At 52.0% G+C, this 12,613-nt stretch overlaps 1 protein-coding gene and 1 long non-coding RNA gene across 3 annotated transcripts; one reads left to right on the top strand and one right to left on the bottom strand.

Moving 5' to 3' along the window:
- Positions 1–531: 531 nt before the first annotated feature.
- Positions 532–3,133, top strand: LOC116893598. Its single transcript, XR_004386998.1, has 2 exons — positions 532–795; positions 2,801–3,133. It is a non-coding gene; the product is annotated as an uncharacterized LOC116893598 (long non-coding RNA).
- A 1,159-nt stretch (positions 3,134–4,292) lies between these two features.
- Positions 4,293–11,941, bottom strand: Ssh3 (slingshot protein phosphatase 3). 2 transcript variants are annotated; one of them, XM_032891240.1, is made up of 14 exons: positions 11,774–11,941; positions 11,303–11,343; positions 10,503–10,734; positions 9,263–9,381; positions 9,116–9,187; positions 8,869–8,934; positions 8,572–8,760; positions 8,375–8,480; positions 8,050–8,178; positions 7,885–7,931; positions 6,919–7,065; positions 6,491–6,691; positions 6,128–6,401; positions 4,293–5,243 (listed from the first exon to the last, which is right to left on the bottom strand). In XM_032891240.1, exons 1-14 carry the CDS (start codon positions 11,837–11,839, stop codon positions 4,953–4,955), a joined length of 1,980 nt encoding a protein of 659 aa, XP_032747131.1. In that variant the 5' UTR covers positions 11,840–11,941; the 3' UTR covers positions 4,293–4,952. The 2 variants fall into 2 exon arrangements, with proteins under 2 accessions (XP_032747131.1, XP_032747132.1); XM_032891241.1 differs by having other exon boundaries at positions 8,375–8,468.
- Positions 11,942–12,613: the final 672 nt, after the last annotated feature.

Below are 12,613 nucleotides of genomic sequence, written 5' to 3'. Positions count from 1 at the left end.
AGCCCAGTTGCACCGGTCTCCTCCCAGACAGGATTCTACTTCCACGTTCACTCAATACCCACCATCCCCACCCGCTGTCCGCTTGTTCCCAAGGAATACCTGTGTGTGTTGCGTAGGCCCTGCGCTGGAGGGTGACAAGATTTAGAAATTGGCTCAAGGTGAGAGCACCTTGCAGGCCAGAGAGCCAAACTCTGGTCTCGCCGAACTCCTCAGGACGCCGAGGCCCCGGGAGCGCGCGTACTCCAGGACACCCCGGAGAATTTGGCAGTGTTGGTCCCCAGAGGCAGGTGAAGTTCCCCCACTTTGTCCCCGTAATTGTCGGCAAATCTGGTCCTGCCTTCCTTTTATCTGAGGGAGCAATATTCTAACTAACCCCTCAGAGAAGAACTGTCCCGATTACTTGGGGTCGAGGTTCCCATGGAAACGAGAGGACATTCATTGCGCCTGTGCGGTTGCGCTAGGCACGCTGGGAAATGTAGTTTCCAGTTTGCCACTAATAGGCCTGAGGAATGGACACAAGATGGCGCCCGAGCGTCGCAGTTGGTTCAAACGAGCAGTAGTCTCTGCCGACGCTGTTGCTGCGACCTGACGAGAGGCTGCCCAGGCCTGAAAGGTCGAACTCTTGGATGCCCTGCCTCTGGGGCGTCTACCTTGCCGAGTAGGGGCCGAAGCCGGAGTTAAGAGGAGGGTTTGATATTGCTGTGTTTTTAAACAGCCTAATGAGGTGTTACCCTGACTCTGGGTACGGGGTGACCACTGGTGATCCTGCGTCGGCATAAGGAGAAGGCTTTGAAGGTGGGACCTAGCCCAGGATGGGGGTAGCCTGAGAGAGATATGAGAGCCTCATTACCCCAAATGCTCAAATCAGGGCTGTGGAATCGGGGGAATTGAATGGGGCCCCTGATCGCAAGGATGTCTGACCCTGACTGTGGGAGTTGTGTTTCCAGGCGGTTTTCCACCCAGAGCCCTGCTTCAGCACCAGTGTGAAGTCAGTGAATTGACCTCTGAGAAACCGCCGTCTCTGTGTCCAGAGTTAGACTCCTGGATTGAAAATCTAGAAACCCAGAATCTGATTCAGGCTTTATTAGATATGTGATAGTTTCTGTTGTGTCTCAGTTTCTGAACACTGGTGGTTACAAGGCCTGCCCTTTGCCCCTCTGAGAGTATTATAAAGTGACTTGGGTGTGTAGGCTGGATGGCTCTTTAAGGAGATACACATTCCCACTTACTATAAAAAGGTGCAACTTCCTGGAAGGAAATTAGGCGATGTCTCATGAAATTAAAAATGTATATAGTCTTTGCTTTAGCAATTTTAGAAATACGACCTACGGATTTAATAGCAAATAAAATATTTTTGTAAACAAAAATACAGACAAAAGTGCTTAGTGATACGTTGCTTGGAATGGGTTTTTTAAAAATGTAAAAAGACTGTTTATAATAAACAGTCACTTATATAGCCCACCAAGTGATACACACATTTGATCGCAGTACTGGGGAGGCAGAGGCAGTCAGATCTGAGTTTCAGGCCCTCAGGTCTGCAGAGTGGGTTCCAGGATAGTCAGGGTTACAAAAAGAAACCCTGTCTCAAAAAATAATTTAAAAGGTCACTTAAAATACATAATGGGGGGCTGGAGAGATGGCTCAGCGGTTAAGAGCACCGACTGCTCTTCCTGAGGTCCTGAGTTCAAATCCCAGCAACCACATGGTGGCTCACAACCATCTGTAATGAGATCTGATACCGTCTTCTGGTGTGTCTGAAGACAGCTACAGTGTACTCATATATAATAAATAAATAAAATATTTAAAAAAAATACATAATGGTGGGGTGGGAAGGGGGTGGATGGGGAGGGGAACACCCTTATAGAAGAGAGGAGGGGGATGGGATAGGGGGCTTATGTCCAGGAAACCAGGAAAGGGAATAACATTTGAAATGTAAATAAAATCCAATAAAAGGAAAAAATATGTATATGGCAATAAATGAAGTCTGAAACAGTTCTACACAAGTACAAAAATGCATAATAGATTCTATAACATTGACTACTTATGCTTATTTAGGTTTTGTGTGTGTGATGCTTGGTGTTGAACTCTGGGCCATGAACACACCAGATAAACTCTTTACCTGGGTATTTAAAAAAATTGAGGCATCTCTTTACGTGAAAGTGATGTGAAACTCATAGTTTGAAATTATTTTAAAGTTTTCTATAGAACATGGTGTTGTCTAGGGCCAGTGAGAGGGCTCAGTGGATAAGGATACCTGTCACCAAGCCTGACGACCTGAGTTTGATCCCTGGAACCTACCTGTTGGAAGGGGAGAACTGACTCCCTGCAGTTGTTCCCTTGGCCGCCACATACAAGCTGTGGCATATGTGTACACATGCACACATACAAAGTATAAAATTGTAATTAAAAATGTAAATGCTCGGGGTTGAGGATTTAGCTCAGTGGTAGAGCGCTTGCCTAGCAAGCACAAGGCCCTGGGTTCGGTCCTCAGCTCCGAAAAAAAAAAAAAAAAAAGTTTCTAAAAAATGTAAATGCTCTCACCTACATTTCAAAAGAATACACACGAGTGTATTTGATTTCATCACCATGAGGCATCTTTGGGGAGCCTCAGTAGCCAGGATAGCTGTTGCCTATGAAGATGGGTGTGAGTCACTAAAGGGTAGGACAGAGACCCAATTCTCCTTTTAAGTTAAGGTAGTTGGTGATTTGTTTAAGCTTTGTACACACATATCTTAGTTATTTGCAAATACTAATACTTTCTAGTCTTTGTTTTCTCCGATGCTGAGTATTTATTTCCTAGGGTCCTTGTGGATAAGAGGTTGCGAGGAGAGGAGTCCATGACTGTATCCCTGCTTTTTAAGCTGAGCATGCAGGACGCAGAGCTGCCCGACACTGTTGATCTCACCAGCCTTCAGCACTAGCTCAGCAATCTGATGTGACTCCTGCTTAGCTGCCGGAGGGAAGGCAGCCCCAGATTGGCTCAGTAATGGAACTAGCTTCCCTGTATTCCTCCTTCTGACCTCACGGAAACCACGCAGACTGATTTAAATGACTCTTATTCCAGAGAGACTCAGAAGCTGGCCCTAGCTGTGTGTAAATGAACTGCGTGGCTTTAAAACAAAAGCCAAAGAGACAAGGAGTGCTTATGGCTTGCCAGTTTTGAGTACAGGAAAGTGATGGAGCCAGGGCTGAGGCCCACAGTTCCTCTCCCAGAGACACCCAGCTCCTCTGGACTTTAGTGTGAGGATAGGCCTGGGAATTCCCCCAAGGGTTTGGGAAAGGCACATTCATGAAACTGGATGTACTGTGATGTTCATGTCTGGTGTCAGTTCCTCTCAGGACCGCATTAAGGGAGGCACTGGGCACACTTACCCGTGATCTGTGTAGTGTGCCAGTGTCACAGGCACAGAGCAGTCTTGGCACTGGGCACACTTATCCCTGATCCGTGTAGTGTGCCAGTGTCACAGGCACAGAGCACAGTCTTGGCACTGGGCACACTTACCCCTGATCCGTGTAGTGTGTCAATGTCACAGGCACAGAGCACAGTCTTGGCACTGGGCACACTTACCCCTGATCCGTGTAGTGTGTCAATGTCACAGGCACAGAGCACAGTCTTGGCACTGGGGTGAATAGGTCAATGATGGGAGCACTAATTCTCTTATTTCTTTATTTTTAATTTTTTTAGACAAGGTCTTACTGGGTAGCTCTGGGTGTCTTCAACCTCCCCATGTAGGCCTCAAATTCAGAGGTCTCTCTCCCTCTCCCTCCAAAGGGTAGGGACTAAAAAGCCTATGCCCCTATGCCTTACCCACCAAGTGCTCTTACAAGCTGAGATGAGCAGAAGCAGCCCCTAGGTGGGTGGGGTCACTGATAACCATGGGCTGGCTTTGAAAACCAGGCTTTCTTAGAACCCAAAATATAAAATATGTTCAAGAAGTAGCATCGAATGTCCAAAAGGGAGTTCAGTTTTAAGGATAGGCTTGGTCTCTTAACCATATTGGTGGCAGCAGCTTCTACTTCCTCATAGTTAACTCCTTTTTAGCTGTCCCAGCAGAACCAAACCCCTGCTCCCATACAGGGTTGCTCCCCCTGGACCTGTTGATGGTTAGGCCTTGCCCTAGAGATGAGGAGATAGCACGGGCTACCTCTATCCCTCCTCCAACACCACTCAACCAGAACAGGTCTGTTAGAGGAAACCTGAGAGACATGAGAAGCTGGAGGGGGCAGTACAGACAAAATGCAGAGAAGAGTCTGACTGAATGACAGACGGCTTTGTCACAAATGGAAAACACTTAATATGAAAATGTCTTTTATTTCTCAATACAAAGCCAGATACTATACGACTATGAAAAACTTGACTAGCCAGAGATCTTCAAGAACAAGAAGACTCTCTTTTTAGCTCAGTGCCCTGTGACCCAGTGTGGGGCATGGGAGAAATGAGGGCAACGGCAGAGACTCTGGTCAGTTGTGTGGGTGGGTGGGTGGTGACCTGGGAGCCCCCTCAGAGCCTGTGGGACTGGGGGCTGAAAGTGCTATCTGCCTTTGTGGCCACTGGTTCCCTGGCCTAGCTGCCTGTAGGACTGCGGTAGGAGAGGGTAAAAGACATAGGGTGGAATGGCCAGCAGTTGAGAGCAAGGGAGATGTGAACTAGAAAACCCACCCTAAAAATTTCCGGTTTTAATTCCATGGCTGCACAAAGTGTTAAGAGAGTGAGTGTAAAATGAAACTAGGGTGTTGTTACCCTTAAAGGCACCTTGAATGGTTCTAACCCATACCCTATGTAGAAAAAGTCTTGAGCCCTTAACAGGTAGACATGGGTCTGAGACCTAAGGTTGCAGGAAGTGATAAGGGTCTGAGGACTGCTGGGAAGGAGCTATAGGGAGTGTGCAGGCCCACAGGTGCAAAGTGACCAATCATTGCTTAGTGTGTAGGTGGGGATATAGCATAAGGCCTCAGGCCTTGCCCTCCTCCCTGCTGTCATCTACACTGGCCTGCCTTATCACCTTCCGGAGCCTAGGTGTAGAAGACGTACCAGTCTCCCTCTGCTCTTGGCCCTGCCCTTGCCCTTGCCCTTGCCCCTGGAAGGCTTGTGCCCTGCTAGCCACCAGGGCAGCACTATGAAGGGCAACCACAGACTGTCGAGACTTCAGGGCAGGCCAAGGTCCCTTGCAGACCCGCTGGCCACCTTTGGCTCTTGAAAGCTGAGAGAAGGGATGAAGAGGTTCTTCATCAGAAGAGAAAACCTGGGTCAGGAAGAGAGAGAGGCAGAGGAAGTGGGTAGGTGCACACTTCCCAAGAGAAAACTGTCTCCCTTCCCTGCCCGTTGTCTTGGCACGGCTTGAGCTTTCTTCTAGACCCTAGAAGCCTTTTTAGCCCAGTGAACCTGACTTTAACACCTTCTCTTCTCACCCCGCTGCCTTTGCACATTCAGTCCAGTGAGCCACAGCTGAAACCTTGCCAGGTGCCAGGCCCTGAAAAGGGCTCTGTGAAGCCAGTGTCTCCGTGCCTCCTAGGACACTTGCTTTTGACAATAACCACCATTAATCCCACACCTCCTATCAGTCTACACACAGCACCTAAAATGCATCGACTCCTTTGGGACTAGCCACGTGACCTCATGTGGGGCCAGCTTCCTGTCCTAGCTTGTGCCCAGCAGCTCTCAGCATGCAGCACGCCTGTCCACTTAGTCAGAAGGTGGACTGTGAGTCCAAGGGCTCCTCTGTGCTCTCCTCAGCCTTAGGAGAAGCTTCAGGAATGTTGTCCTACCTATCTGCTTTAGTGTAGCTGGCAGCGGAGCTCAGGGTCCAGGGGCGATGCTCACTCCAAAGCTAGGAGCCAAGCTCCTTAGGAAATGAGCCAGTGTGTTAGGCTGGGGCTGGACTGTCCCTTGTTCCCAGTCAGACCTGCAACGTTCTACCCTGGGACTACTGCTCTTGTCTAGCCTGGGGTAAAAGGGAAGATCCTGAGGTGCTCAGATGCTCAGGGCAGTCTTGAGTGGCCTTGTGCAGAACGGTGTGAGGTGGTCGGTGTGGAGGGAGTGAGACCCTACTGTGTGGCACCTGCCAGTCTTCGTCAGGCTTGTTGGGTCCCACGTTCTCTACTGAAGAACTCCCCAGCCCAGACTCACTTCTGGCAGGTCTCCAGCCTCTGTGGTACTCTCTGGCTCTGAGGAGGGCTCCAGAAGACTGATGGAGCGCATGACCCCCCGGAGGTTGATGCGGGGCCGCAGTCCAAGCTCTTCTTTTGGGGTTTCCTGGCTTCCTTTCTGGCCCATAACCATCCCCTCCCCACTGCCCCCTGGTTCTGGTGGAAGAGGTGGCAATGGTGTAGAAACTTCAGGTGCCAAGGGCTCCTCTGGGGAGACCACACCCACTTTCTGCTCCCAGACGTGGCTCTGCCGGCTGTGAGGAGGTGGCTCTGAGTCAGCTTTGAGTGACACAGCAGCCAACCTTCAGTATACACAACCCCTCCCTTGTCCCCTCCCCCATACCTGGCAGTCAGAATGCCCTGGTAGGTCTGTAGCTGGCGCAGGAAGCCAGGGTTGGGGCGTACAATGGGCCGGAGCTCCTGCACGTGGATCAGGGCTTGCTCGAGGCCCCAGCCATACTGTTTCATGGCATAGGCCAGTACCGTGGCAGCAGAACGGCTGACACCCATCTTACAGTGGACTAGCACCCGAGTGCCCTGTGCTCTATGGAGGTGGGATATGGTCAGTCCATTCCCTTTCAACCCCAGTAGCCTGTAGACTGGGAAGGGGCAAGTAAGGGCTTAGGACCCAGCAGCGAGAAGAAAGTGAGGGTAGAGAGGGCAGTGAAGGAAACAGTAAAATGGGCAGGAGGAGGGCACCAGTCCCCACTGGAGGCTGGAGCTTAGCCACTTATACGTGGGCTGGGGCAACAGAAGATGGGAGTAGCCAACCTGGCATCCTCAATGAATCGATGTGTCTCCTTCCAGTGGGGTAGCAGCTGTGCTGACTCCTCGTCCCAGACACGTACATTGTGATAGGTGAATCGCTCGGGGAAGAAGTTGTCAATCTCCCGGGCCATGTTCAGGATGTGACTTACCCTGTACCAGAGGGTCCCAAACCAGACTCATGTGGCAAAGGAACTAGGCTCCCTGGCCATTTCTGTTGGGTTCTTGGTTCTGAGAGTCAGGGGATGGCGACACTTGGAGGGGGGAGAGAACCGGGCCAGCCATCAGCTGACTGACCTTGGGCGCATGTTGTTTTACTCTGTTGGGCCTGAGTTTCCCTGACGAGGGGACAATACTAACTCTCTTCCATGACTCTGTGACTGCAGTCAGACTTCAAGCTAAACTGAGATGAGGGAGCTCCCGGCAGCAGGTTATAAAGGCTTCAGTGGGTCTCCCAGAAGCCCGTGGTGGAGGGGTGACGGGTACCTTTCAGAAGGGGCAACCACGGGGTTGGGGATTTAGCTCTTTAGCTCAGTGGTAGAGCGCTTGCCTAGCAAGCGGAAGGCCCTGGGTTCGGTCCCCAGCTCCGAAAATAAATAAATAAATAAATAAATAAATAAATAAAATAAATAAAAAAAAAAATAAAGAAGGGGCAACCACATCCCTATGAGAAGAAGGCATTTCCTTCTACCTGAACAGGTAGCCAGGTGGCCTGGAACCTCTTTGGCTTGGTAAGTCCCACCACTGTCCCTCATCTTGGCACAGCTGAGACCTCGTTTCTACACTATGGTGTGTGCTTAGTGGGGCGCATGACCTTGGAGCCCACGTGAGTGCAGCATCCTCAGGAATGGGTTAAAAGCAGAAACAGCAAAACAGCGGTGCTGAGGGTAATCTAAGGTTCCAGAACTTGGTCAGGCCATCTCACAGAAAGGCTGAGAGAACAAGCCGCAGTCCCGAGGCTGAGCACCCTACCTGTTTCTCTGAAGTTCCTCCAGGTTGGCGGCATTCCATTCAGAACCCTGTAGAGAGTGAGAGTGGAGAGAAACACCAGGCTCCCATGGCCTGCCTCTAGCTAGAGGACCTGTCAGAGCAGTTGCATTGAGGATCTGGTCCCTACTTCCTACAGCCTGTACTTACCAAGTAGAGGTGGGGGAAGATGCGGGAGGCCCGGTCTTGCTGGGCCATGAGCAGCAGCATCTGGTTGTCAATAAAGTCACGGTACTGCTGGAGAGGGCATCCTAGACGCAGCTCCAGGGCCTGACGGATCTACAGGGGTTGGCGGGGGTGGGGGGGTCATGCAAGAGAAGAGGGTCTACCGTGAAGCCTCTGAGGATAGTGCCCTGACCATCTACACAGAGCTGAGGTCAGGGATTGGGAATGGCTTAGTGCTAGAGGAAAGCAAGGTGAGAAAGGGCCCAAGGGAAGGTGAGTCTCAGGCTCTGGGCCCAGCCACCCTGCCCACCTCTTTAGACGTAACACTGTCCAGGTCACTGGCATCCAACACCTGCCACAATTCAGCCAAGATTGCCTGCTCCATCTGCTCTTGTTCTGAAGCCCTGGTAGTGATCCTTTAGTAAGAGGCCATCTCACTGAAGTACCACCACCTCCTCTTCCCCTCCTCCCCAACCCCCCAACCCTACCCCCCACCCCGGCACTGACTGTCCAGGCTCAGCATTAGGTGGTCGAAAGGACTCCAGGTCAGACATGGCCATCCACTCATTGAGGCAACCCTGGTCAGAGTTCAGTTTCTCCTGGTAGTGAGTGGCCCAGGCAAGGGCACTGCCACCAGGCACAAGGCCACTGCCTAGAGCCACCTCACATGCCTGGTGCAATACCTGCAGTGTGGCCCTGGGACAAGAAAGAGGGGCTAAGTCACATAATCCTACTTGGTTCCCCCTCCTGGGCCTGGCTGCCATCGAAGAGACTGGCCCAAGGCTAGGCTTCTGCAGCACTCACCACATGGTCTGGATAGAGACAGGCTTGAAGATTCGGCTCTGACCACCAGATGTCACACTGAAGCCCCTATAGGAGACCCAGGGAGGGTGGAACCAAGTACCAGGCTCTCAGAGAACCTGTTCATTTGCCAGATGTGGGGATGCCCAAGATCATATAATGTAAGAAAGTAAGTCCCAGCTCTGGCCACACTGCTCAACGTCTGCCTCCCTGTTCTCCTCTCCCCCGCACCCCTGTTGCCACTTCTTACCCATCGCCGTCCAGGTACACCTGGGTATCACTCCAGAGGGGCAAGACCAGGCCCAGGGTGCAGCTGTGGGAACTGGCAGGGGACAGGAGAGCCATTGTCCCTCAGCACCTCACAGCCTTGGCTCAACCCAACTCTCCCTGCTCCTACCTGCTGTCAGGGAAGTCCACCCCAAGAAGGATGGTCTCCTCCTCACTCAGACCCTCTCCTGTGGACACTACCAGCAGATAGCGAAGCCTTGGGGGTCGGGCTGCCTCCAGCTGGGCTGCCTGGAAAGATGGATGAGGTCTTGAGTCACAGGGGCTCCTGGATCCCCTCTTTCACTCCCACATGGACACGTCTTCCCCTTGCCAGCCCCTGTACCACCAACTCCCAGATATGATCAGTGGCTACTTGAGAATATGGCGATACTCAATTTTTGCAATTTGTGGGTCAGCAAACTGTCTTTTGAAGTCTGACACACAAAACTGTGCTACATGCTGGTAGTATCCACAGGAGAGTCTGACCGAGGAGGAGACCATCCTTCTTGGGGTCTTGAAAAGACAATTGAACTGGGGGTCCTCTGGAAGAGCAGTCAGAACTCTTAACCCCTGAGCCATCTCTGCAGCCCTGCTACTTGCCAATATTTTACTTGAGAAATGCCTTCTACTACAGATTAATAAAAATACTTAATCTCTGTTTTTCGTGGTGCTAGGAGTTGGATGTAATTCTCTCTTATAATGGGTTAGAACATTCCTGGGGCTGGAGAGATGGCTCAGTGGTTACGAGCACTGCCTGAATCTTCTGAAGGACCCAGGTTCAATTCCCAGCACCCACATGGCAGCTCACACCTGTTTGTAATTCCAGCTCCAAAGCTTCTGATACAGTCACACAGACATACGTGCATGCAGAACACCAATGCACATAAGAAAAAAAAATTACAAAACACAAAAACCTAGCGCTTCTGTTCTAAACCGCTTTACCAAAGCTTGCATCTTCTTTTTCATACTTTGCTGCCAACAGCAAGTGTCTGCCTCCACACACTTTCTGGAGCTGGCCCTTAGGCTCCAGCAGACCCCAGCCTTCCTTGGGTGCTCTGTTTGCCTGACTGGCACACAGCTGCCAAGGCGTGCTACACAACCCTGGGAGTATGAGTCCATCTCTGGGCAACTCACTAGTATCAACTGAGGCCTCCTGTGGATTAACAGAAACCTCCCTCACATAACCCCCACCTCCCTTGTCCTTTCCCAACCCTCCAGAGACAGATACGGCCTTGCCGTGCTAAGATGTCTTTAGATGAAGTGGCAAAGTTCTCGGGGTTTGGGTAATCCCCCTCCAGCTGCCTGGGTGGCCCCCAATCTCACAGCATTGTTCCTAAATAGACACGAGAGAGCTCTGGATGGTTCCTTACCAGGCGGATATCATCCTGCGGCCTCAGCAGCTCCACCATAAGGTGCAGGTGCCGCTTCTGCACTTGTTTCCAGGGACTCTGGGACCCTTGCCCGTTGTCAGTCTGGTCCTCAGCGGGCTGCTCCTCACCTGAGGGTTCCTCCGTTGGCTCAGGGTCAGCCTCAGCTGCATCATTCCCTTCCCCTCCATCCTGAAGTCCCAGGACAGCCCCTCGGAGAACGGCAAAACTCTGCCTGGCAGAGTGATGGGAAAATGGTTCAGGTCATAGGTTTTCAAACCTCAGCAAGGGTGAGTCCCCTGGATTGGTCAGATGGGCTGCTGGCCTCCTCTCCAGAGTCAGACGGGCTGGAGTGAGGCACAGTTTGCATTGTTTTAACCAGGACCCTGATAGTGGCAGGCACTGGGAGCCAGCCTTGGGCTCTCAAGCTTTCTCATCTTGTTTTGCGTCTTTGGGGTGTGTTCCTTTTTTGGGGATGGACTCAGATGCTATAAACTTGCTTAAGCACCAATACTTCTTCAGATCCTGTCCTGCCCTTGGTCCTGGGGATCACTGGCCTGAGCCAAGGTCCCTGTATGGTTTGAAAGCATCCACTGACCAGGGCCAAGTTAGCACTACTGGTTCTTCCACGAGCCAGAGATGTGATGTTTGCCAGCTCCACCCACAGCATCTGGCTCCCACCTAAGCGTGAGTTTATCTGACAACACTTCAGTGAGTCCTTGGTCCAAGCAAGCCACCTGGAGCCCACAATGGCAGCGGCTAGGCCACAGGCTATTAAGGAAGATGTGTCAGAAGGGACTCACCTGCGTTGGAGCCGGCCTCTGCGTCTTACCACTCGGTCCTGCTGAGGAAGCAGTCCAGGGATAGAGTAAGAGAGCAGCTTCCAGGACAGGAAGCGCCCAAAAGCCTCTCCTCTCCCTATAAGGAAGCGCGCTAGGTGGAAAAGAAATCTCTTCCCTCTGAAGCTGCTACCCTCCAACAGGCCCCAGAGAAATCCCGGCCTAAGTCCAGGCACAGCAGTGCTGCAAAGATGGGGGGTTGCAGAGCATAGGAGGTATTTGGGCAGATCTGGGCCTCAGCAGACCGGGCCGGTTCTCAGGACTCCGCACCTACCTAGGTCGAGCTTCTGGGAGCCTCAGGACCTCCCAAGTGCCCCAAAACATGAGACTCAAGGTCCCCCTCCGCTTACTCCCAGCCGGCTGCTAGGGTAGGACGTGCTTCCTCAGGCCTAGCTAGCAGCCAAATGCAAGAGCATAAAACCAAGCTAAACTCACCGTGGGTCCCACAGGCGTGGAGTGGCCACTTGCCGGTGGCGAGCGACTCACTGTGACCAGCGCCATAAGGCAGGCAGGCCAGGAACACCTGGGCGAGCACCCGGCACGACCCCTCCCACAACTCTACGGTCAGTCCCTGCCTTCGCACAACCAGGAAGAAGAGATTGGAGCCTGGCACCTCCTCGGGAGCGGCCCTTAAAGGGCCCGACTCATGACCAGTCTGGCCGAATAGAGCCCGTACCGAGCGACAGCGGCCCCGCCCCTGCAGTCTCGGTTCAGCTCGCCCCGCCCTGTCCACGCTGGAGGCGTGGTCGAGGGCGCAGCGCAGGTGAGGAGCTCAGACCTTACTTTCTCTCCTGGCTTTGGTCCCTTTGCCCACACAAGGCTTCCAACTCTCCTTGCTGCACCCAGTAAGACTTGGACCCCCACTGTTTGGTTTATGCTATGGTTTCTTGGAAAGGAAGGAGCAAAGGCAAGAGTTTTTTTGTGTTTGTTTTTTGAGACAAGGTCCCACTATGTAGCTCTGACAGGCCTGGAACTCATTATGTAGACCAAGTCTCTGAAACTCAGAGTCACCTGCCTCTGCCTCCCAAGCGCTAAAATTAAAGACATATGCCACCATACCTGGGAGGCACTGGATCTTAAAGCTACCATCCCATCCCCCAAACTTGTTCTCTTTTCTGCTTGGCCGTCATTCCTCTAGTCTTGAGATATGGGAGACCAGAAGGGTTTTTGGGGTCTTAGCAATAGTCCCCAAAACCTGTATGCATTTCAAGTCCACCCTAGTGATGGCCAGGGCAGGGCTGAGACACCCCCTCCCTCCAGCTACCATGTGGGGAG

The sequence above is a fragment of the Rattus rattus genome, chromosome 2 (assembly GCF_011064425.1).
Source record: "Rattus rattus isolate New Zealand chromosome 2, Rrattus_CSIRO_v1, whole genome shotgun sequence".
Lineage (NCBI taxonomy): Eukaryota > Metazoa > Chordata > Mammalia > Rodentia > Muridae > Rattus > Rattus rattus.
Note: the sequence above shows the minus strand (reverse complement) of the source record. Positions and strands in the feature narration are given on the sequence as shown.

Excerpts from the sequence above, each read along its gene's own strand:
- Ssh3 (XM_032891240.1), bottom strand. The coding sequence starts at position 11,839 with ATGGCGCTGGTCACAGTGAGTCGCTCGCCACCGGCAAGTGGCCACTCC. Across the intron at positions 8,761-8,868 it reads GTCTCTATCCAGACCATGTG|GGCCACACTGCAGGTATTGC; the intron begins GTGAGTGCTGCA and ends TTCTTGTCCCAG. Across the intron at positions 7,066-7,884 it reads GAGGAACTTCAGAGAAACAG|GGTAAGTCACATCCTGAACA; the intron begins GTAGGGTGCTCA and ends CCTCTGGTACAG.